This window comes from Siphateles boraxobius, unplaced genomic scaffold (assembly GCF_051911475.1).
Source record: "Siphateles boraxobius isolate OS27281-9 unplaced genomic scaffold, OSU_SipBor_1 24, whole genome shotgun sequence".
In the NCBI taxonomy this organism is placed as follows: domain Eukaryota; kingdom Metazoa; phylum Chordata; class Actinopteri; order Cypriniformes; family Leuciscidae; genus Siphateles; species Siphateles boraxobius.
This window is the reverse complement of record NW_027508855.1, coordinates 15,514,716-15,523,075: the sequence shown is the minus strand read 5'-3', so window position 1 is coordinate 15,523,075 and position 8,360 is coordinate 15,514,716. Positions and strand designations below refer to the sequence as shown.

The 8,360-nt window shown below is 36.9% G+C and overlaps 1 protein-coding gene across 1 annotated transcript; it reads right to left on the bottom strand.

The window, feature by feature from the left end:
- Positions 1 to 6,560: 6,560 nt before the first annotated feature.
- Positions 6,561 to 8,360, bottom strand: cldn26 (claudin 26). The gene has a single exon (XM_077241650.1). It carries the CDS (start codon positions 8,329 to 8,331, stop codon positions 7,669 to 7,671), a length of 663 nt encoding a protein of 220 aa, XP_077097765.1. The 5' UTR covers positions 8,332 to 8,360; the 3' UTR covers positions 6,561 to 7,668.

The window sequence follows — 8,360 nt, the reverse complement described above, 5'->3', positions numbered from 1 at the left end:
AGAAGATTTAATCTTTTTTTTTTATATAAAAATATATTTATAATGATTGCACCCACAAAGAGCCATTTGTCTAGATTAAATCTTAATTTAATATCTTAAATGTAAATTAAAAGTAAAATTGACAATAGAAATTCCCATGGCTTTTCCATGTCTGGAAATCACAATTTCAAAACACCTGATATTTCTAAGTTTTTCATCATTGTGAGAACCCCAAATAAATATAAATAGAAAGAAAAACTGAAGCTGAGGTAGATGGAGAGAATTAAAGTTTACACAAGTTCATCCATCATCTGAGATCTCAATGCACCATGCTATAATATTCCAATGCTGTGGACCTCAAATCTGCACTAACATGACCAAACAGCTTTCCCAGTGCAAAATTCAACCTCAGATATCACACGTACTGCTGAGAGCTTTCCTTTATCTTATCTGCTTGCAGAAGTTCATTAAATCTGATAAGACACTGTTCCATGTTCTAGCAGATTAGAATCTGAATTGCATCACATTAACAAACTGAGAGTTCATGATCTCTACTCACCTGGTCCTGTCTCAATCAGGTGTGCTGAGAGTTTTCTGCATAAGGCAAGAGCTGTGGATCCCGCTGAAATTGCACTAAGTTTTCAGTCAGATGTTATCTGTGAAGCTGGATTGGTGTTATTCCTCTTTCCTGCGGAGAATTCCAGAGCGCAGCACTCTCCTCTCCTGCCTCCTCCTCGCGCTTTTACTGCAGTAGCCCAAGATCAAGACACAGTCCCACCACAAACCTCTGACACACACACACACACACACAGCAGAAAGCAGAGGCGCTTGTAAGAACTGTTCTCTCTTACTCTCTCTCTCTCTTTTGTGCTTGTCTTTCATAAACACCCTCTCTTTTTACCCCTTTCTTTTTACTCACTCCTCTCTCTCTCTCTCTCTCTCTCTCTCTCTCTCTCTCTCTCTCTCTCTCTCTGGCGGAGGTTGGGGTTGCAGCAGCAGGACTCTTGCCAGTAACTCAGCTGTATGCAGTATTGATAGAGTTGCTCAGGGATGCTAACGCAGCATGAATTTTCCCAGCACTCCACTTTCCCTTTCGCTCTTCACCCCCTCTTGCAACTCCGTCTCTCCTTTGTGTCACTCCGACCAAACCTATCAATCTGCTTCCTTTAGCTGACCGCTATCTAAATCACTCTGCACCCGTGATCTCTTTTATTCTCCTTAGTTTTTATTGAGCTTGTTCTCTCCTAAATGTACCACGTCATGGGGCTAACTTGCCATTTTAGCAGATCAAATCTCAGGTTCGCACTTCATTGCTGCATGCTTCCTGTCTGCGTCCCTGTAGAATAGATGATCATTCTGGATCATTAGTGCTCATTAGTGGCACTTGCTAAGACTATCACTATTATTTATGCTCATACTTAGAGCGAATTTGAATAAATCTCTTTATAACACTAATTGATGCAGGTGCTTTTCTCACACTGGACTGTCTGTGCTGTGGACAAGAACTAAAAGATAGGTGTTGAAAAGAAGTGCGCATTTATTTTTAAGCAAATGGATTTTCACCCTAGCTACTGCATAGCAATACACTAAAACCCACTCAGAACCTGCATAGTCATGCACTAAAACTACATATAACACCACATAAACCGTATCACCATGCCCTAAAAATAGGGCTAGGTATTGACACAAATTTCAAGATTCGATTTCAATTGACAAACTTGCGATTTGATTCAATTTCGATTTAATTCAATTTGATATCAATTAATTGGGGTCTATCAGGTACAGTATGACACTGAAAAATTCTCTCAACGAATGCTGTAAACTATGGAACCTTGTTTCTGCCACTGAATAAAAATTAAAAAGGTAGCCTAGGCTAATTGCGACTTTTTATCTCACAATTCTTACTTTTTTTCTCAGAATTGCACGTTTAGGCTATAGGCATATCTCGTAATTCTGACTTTTTTGTAATTGCAAGTTTATATCGCGCAATTCTGACTTTTTTTTCTCATAATTGCAAGTTTATATCTCACACTTCTGACTTAACTCGCAATTGCGTGTTATTAACTCAGAATTGTGAGATATGAACTTGCAATTGCGAGAAAAAAGTCAAAAGTGTGAAATAAAAAGTCGCAATTATTTTTAATGTTTTATTCTGAGGTGGAAACAAGCTTCCATAGGGAACCCAGTTGACAGGGGCACCGCTAAGGGGAGAAAAGTTTTTTTTTCCACTTTTGGGGCCCCCAGAGATCGATTTTATTAATGGAATGCGTGTGGTAGGGGGCTTCTTCAATGCAACCTCATATTCTTTCATAGGGCCCAGAAATTTATAACGGCGCCCCGGCCAGTTGGTAGCTAACGTTAGATCAATATAATAAGGGTTGAACGGTGGCTACTGCAGTTGAATTTTCTTTCGTTCGTGACGTAGCGGTTGCAGGTGACGTAAGCAGGTTCCATACAAAGAGGTGCATCTCAGGTGCAGGCCCCCCTCAGCTGGGCTCTGCCCACTTTTCCAGCATTTTTCAAATATTGCCAGTGGGTGGAGTCAGGCTCTGACCAGGGATTTAGTTACTCTTTAAATGTTTTCTTTTCTTTAGGCAAGAGTGTGGTTAACTGGTGGTTGCTTACTTCATGAACCACCGCAACATCCAATAGGAAAATACAACTGCAGTAGCCACCGTTCAACCTGAAGAGGGCAGCACTCCGACGTTTTTACACCATATATTGTAGAATTAAAACACTTCAAACCCAAATGTCAAAAAAATTACTTAAATCATATCGATAATAAAGCCCCAGTCTTACAGATCATTAACTAAAAAAAGTTGGTTTAGGGTTTAGTTACCCTTTAAAAAACGCTGGCGGGGAAAGAGTTAAAATGGTGGCTGTCAAAACATGATGGATTTATTCAAACATAGCCTAGAAATATGTATACGTATTTGTATGTAATTCCTTGAAAATGTTCTTATGTTATTGAACATTAATTAAAAAAAAAAAAAAACAATAGCCTACATTAAATATTGAAGAACAGTTACATAGAAATGCAATGAATATGCAATATAGTGCATATCAAAAAACGTTATTTTTTCTTACGTAGATGACTGACGAGTTTTTGGACAGTGAATCTGAATGGTTTTTCTGAGGTAAGTAAATTGTTACATTACCTGACATGTTGTTTACAAGCGATTTTATTGACATCTTTCCGCGGTTCACAGATTGAGCGATTTCATGAGACATGATACGGATTTCGGTAAATTGTAACTTTCAACATACTTTCAGATGTTCGTTCATGTTTATTTCATGCTGTAACTAGCAATAAAGAGGAAGAGATGATGATGAGTACCCGTGCACTTCACTTGAACTGAAGGCCAGGCCTAGGGCTTATGTGTCGCGCGTCACAAGATCGCCAAACAGGTTATACTTGAATTTCGTACTAAAATTGACAGAATGTGAAAGCTGAGACATTGTTTTATATCAGAAGTAACAAAGCTTATTGCGATTTATTGGATGTCATGAACGCTACAATATTCAGCCATGATAAAGCAACCACAACAACAACAAAAAAAGCATTTGAAAGATCCATTCTTGGGATTTAAGAATCGATTCTTTTTTTTTTTACACAGCTCAACTAAAAATCACCCAATACACCCTAGTAACTACATAGCTTAGCTTACTAAACCTACCCAGAAACATCCTAAAAATTGCATAGCAACTTGCTTAAATTAAAAAAAAGGAAAAAAAAAGTGACAAATGTGTAGCAATTGTGCAAAAGGAACATTGAAGGAACACAGAACTCAATAGCTTGCTAAAATACACCCAGAACACCCAAAAAACTGCATAGAAACATAAACAAAATCACCCTGCATTAATGTGCTAATAATCAGGCTTTAGCAACCATCTAGCTATGCACTAACTTTAGAATCCACCACTTATGTAAAAATGTAGATTTGTCTTTTCTCCTTTGTATGTGTCTGACTGCCTTTGTAAAAGGGGCAAAGAAAAAGGATGTCTGAAGATACTTACATTTTAATTATTATTGAAAGGGTCATGAGGCTTTGAGAGACCCTTTTTGCTGTGGTCATCACAAAAGGGAACCTCTCTGATTACATAATCAGTAAATATGCTGTCGGGTCAGAGAATAGTTTGCTATGGGGAAAGGCGCACCTCATCCAAAAGAAATCTGTAATAATGATTCACTGACTAAAGTTGTGCTTGCCATCTAGATTAAAACAACACTTTTGTACAATAGAACAGTATGCTTTCACAAATGCATTAAGGCAGCAATAAATAAATATACAGCCATCTGACATCTTCACAACACTTGTGAGGCCCTCTGCTGGTAAGAGGTGGAGAGCTGAGGAAACATCGCCTCAAGGATAAATGGACAAACATAACATATCATTTCATAAGGCGTTCATTCCCTTCACCAAAGTGTCCCAGACATGGCCTGTCCCGGTGTAAAGTGCCATACAGGTCACAACGTATTATACAGAAGATCAGAGATCTAATGAATTATGAATTAGCCTCATTCTCTGCTATGAATGTTAATGTCTTTTTCCGGTAGGGATGCTTTTCAGCCTAAAACCCCTCTGGAGACAGTGGATGTCCTGGAAGAATCGATAGCTGTAGATTTTCAAGGGAACAATAAATTATTTTTCAGGTTATTACCTAGTTGGATAGTAAAAAAAAAAGTAAAAAAACATTAGCATGTTTAATACAATGACATTTAAAATATATAGTTATGAAAATATATTAGATTAAATTAGATATTAATATCAAATTTTTGGGGTTGGAAAGATGTCACATCTTCAGTGTCACATGATCTTTAAGAAATCATTCTATGATGCTGATTTTTGAAAACAGTTGGGCTGCTAATGTTTTTGTGGAAACCCTAATAGGCCTACATAAATATAAAGCATTTATTTGAAATAAAAATATTTTCAAAATTTCTATACTGTCACTTTTGATCAATTTAATGCATCCTTGCTTAAATTAAAGTATTATTCCCTTTCCTCTACAGTACCTGTAAAAAGTTTAAAAACATTAATTAACATAAAACATTAATTTTTAATGTTTTTGAAAGTCGTCTCTTTTGCTTATTAAGGCTGCATTTATTTAATCTAAAATGCATTAAAAACAGTAATATTTTGTGAAATATTATTACAAATTAAAAGGACTTTTTTCTATTTGAACATATTTTAAAATGTAATTTATTCCTGTAATGCAAAGCTGAATTTTCAGCATCATTACTCCAGTCTTCAGTGTCACATGATTCTTCAGAAATCATTCTAATATGCTGATTTTCTGCTCAAGAAACATATATTATTTTTACTATCAATGTTGTGCACAGTTGCACAGCACAGTTGTGCTGCTTTTTTGTGGAAATGGTAGACTACACAAAAAAGTTTTTAACATTAACACTGTCACTTATGATCAATTTAATGTGTCTTTGATGAATACAAGTATTAATTTCTCTCTCTTTTTAATCTTACCACAAAAGTTTGAATGTTATCATTGTTTGCACAAAAATGTTAGCTAGCAAAAATGTCTCGGTTACTAATGTAACCCTCATTCCCTTTCAGTCACTAACGTTCGACGTAACGTCGACGTGATGATGTAATTGGGATCCCAATTACGTCTTCACGTCGACGTTACGTCGAACGTGAGTGACTGATAGGGAAATATGTTTTCAACATTGATAATATTATTATAGCAAATCAGCTTTTTAGAATGATTTCTGAAGGATCATGTGACACTGAAGACTGGAGTAATGATGCTGAAAATTCAGCTTTGATCACAGGAATAAATTACATTTTTAAATTTACTAAAATTATTTTCAATATTTTACAATATTCCTGTTTTACTGTATTTTTATTAAATAAATGCAGCCTTGTAAGTAGAAGAGACGTCTTTCAAAAACATTCAAATTGACTAAATCTCAACTTCTGTGCATGAATGAAATGGCCGTCTCTGGAATCGCATACTGTATGTGCTACATTTGGTTTAAAACGTTCTTCGTGATCATTAAAATATACTTTCTACCTGTATATAGTATGAATGCGTGTAGTAATGTAACCCAGACGTACTACATCTTCATGGGATAGTAAAGTGTGTCCTTTGGATGTGGCACCGGAACTAGTAGGTCATCTGGGTACTTTTCACCGAAGTCGAAGTCGGCTCACATAATGTTTTTCACCTACTATAATATGTAAGTAGGCAAATTCAGATGCAGAGTATGCTCTTAAGGAATGTACCCATTGACCGTAAGCCAAAGGCACACCTTCTCTCCATTTGAACCCACTCACCTCTGTGTTTCAGAGGAAACTCTTATCTGAACTCTACACTAGCTCTCTTTCGTTGCCAAGATTAGCCGACGGCTAAAAGGTAGCATGCCTTTCCTAGACGAGGAAAAAGAATTCATTGTTTTTCCCACTTCTGCTTCAACTGCGGTCTGTCGCTCCCTATCGTCTTCTTTCATTTCCTTTATACTTCTTTTACTGTTGATCTAACTGATGCCAAATTATCCATTAGGGATGGCTACACAATGTTTTATGTCCCAAAACACTCCACAATGAATGCCTTTGGAGTGAGGCCTGATCAAATCACACACTTTTATTTTGTATAACCTCAATAATTCATTAATTTATACAATACCTTGCTTGATTTAACAGCAATTATACAGAATTCAACATAAAGAGAGTTCATCAAAAAATGATAATTCTGTCACCATTTACACTCCCTCATGTAGCTCCAAACCTTATGACTTTCTTTTTTTCTGTGGAACACAAAGAAAGAGATTTTAAGATAAGAAGATTGAACTGCTTGATGGTACGTAAATGATGACAGAATTTTCATTGAACTATTCCTTTAGGAACAAATCTTTTGACTAGGACAAATAGACCATTAAAATATTTGCCATTTTCAGTTATTATGACTTTTATGTCACACAAAGACTCTGATTATGCACAGAATAGTCTCAGATCCCCCCAAATATTACAAATGTATTCAGACACATAAGCTACAATTTTTTCAAATTGCAAAACTTGCATTACAGCATTAACTATAACTGCTGTCGTGTATGATAAACATGGTAGATATTAAAAAAGTGACAAAAAATGCACACAAATCAAAACAAAATAAAATAAAATAATAAAATGGAGTAAAATAAAATAAAAAAGAGAGAAATTTCACATTCTTCATTTTTTATTATAGGATAATGTTTTTAAATCTATCAGTATGTAAAAAGAGGCCACTGATTTGTTTTTCATAGAGTTTTGAAAGTCACTTAAAAGCTTAAGAACATGAATAATTCTGTCCAGATTCTTCCGAGTTATGCATAACATTACATGTGGATTTGGTGCAAAGCAAGTGCAAATACATCAGCTGCCATCCAGTGTGACCCTAACCAAAAGATCTGCAGAGTTTTAGTATTCTTTACAGGATGACAGCTCACAAATCTCTCGAGTCTGCAGGGACCAATTGTAATGAAATAAGAACTGAAGCATTACTACATGCATCACATTTGAGGGTGATGATCACTATGAAAAATCCCCATGCAAGTACTGTAACTCCTCTTATTGCAATCATAATTCTGATTCAAACAAATTCAATATTTCATAACAAGTCCGGCCTTTTTTTAATTTAGTTACGCTGATTTGCATTCTTGAATTTTCCAGTCTTAAGATGAAATCGAAGCTATAAGATTTCCGTCTTCCGGTAATACTGAGTTCTCGGCCGCTGTTCTTGATTACGAGCGAGAATCTTATTTTGCAGCTTTTCTTCATGATCGCCCATGCAGACGGCAACAAAGAGAAAAGCCCCCCCGACAACTAACAAAAGTCCAGCAAACCAGGCAGAAAACATGGCCTCTCCATACTCCCATCTGGGCATCACATCAGGAAGATTCTCATCCCAGAATTCCACTACCATTATGTACGCCATCAATGAAACGGGTGCGAGGGTCGTGATCCCTGACACAACGATAAACACTCCACCGAGGATAAGCAGAGCCCTCTTCATCCTCTCCCGCCCGGCACCAATCTCAACACCCTGGAGTCCAAAAAAAGCAGCCGCCACACCGAGGAATCCCGTTGCAATGGAAATGCACATGAGAACCCGTGAAGCTAAAGTGTCTGGTGGCAGGGCCAAGAAAGACTCGAAGGCTTTGCAGTGCAATCCAACTTCCTCTGTGTAGATACACATGTGCCAGAGACCCTCATACCAGTTCTCCATCTCATTCAAATCGGAGTTCATTGTCTTCCATAGTGGCAGGAAGGTTGTAATAAACGTTGTGATTAAACCTCCGAAGGACACAAAGAGCGAAGCTCTCTGGACAAACTTAGTGGTGAACAGCACCATATTAACACTCGTCAGTTCTCTTGCTTTGT

Bases quoted from the DNA above. Each gene is read 5' to 3' on its own strand.
- cldn26 (XM_077241650.1), bottom strand. From the start codon at position 8,331: ATGGTGCTGTTCACCACTAAGTTTGTCCAGAGAGCTTCGCTCTTTGTG.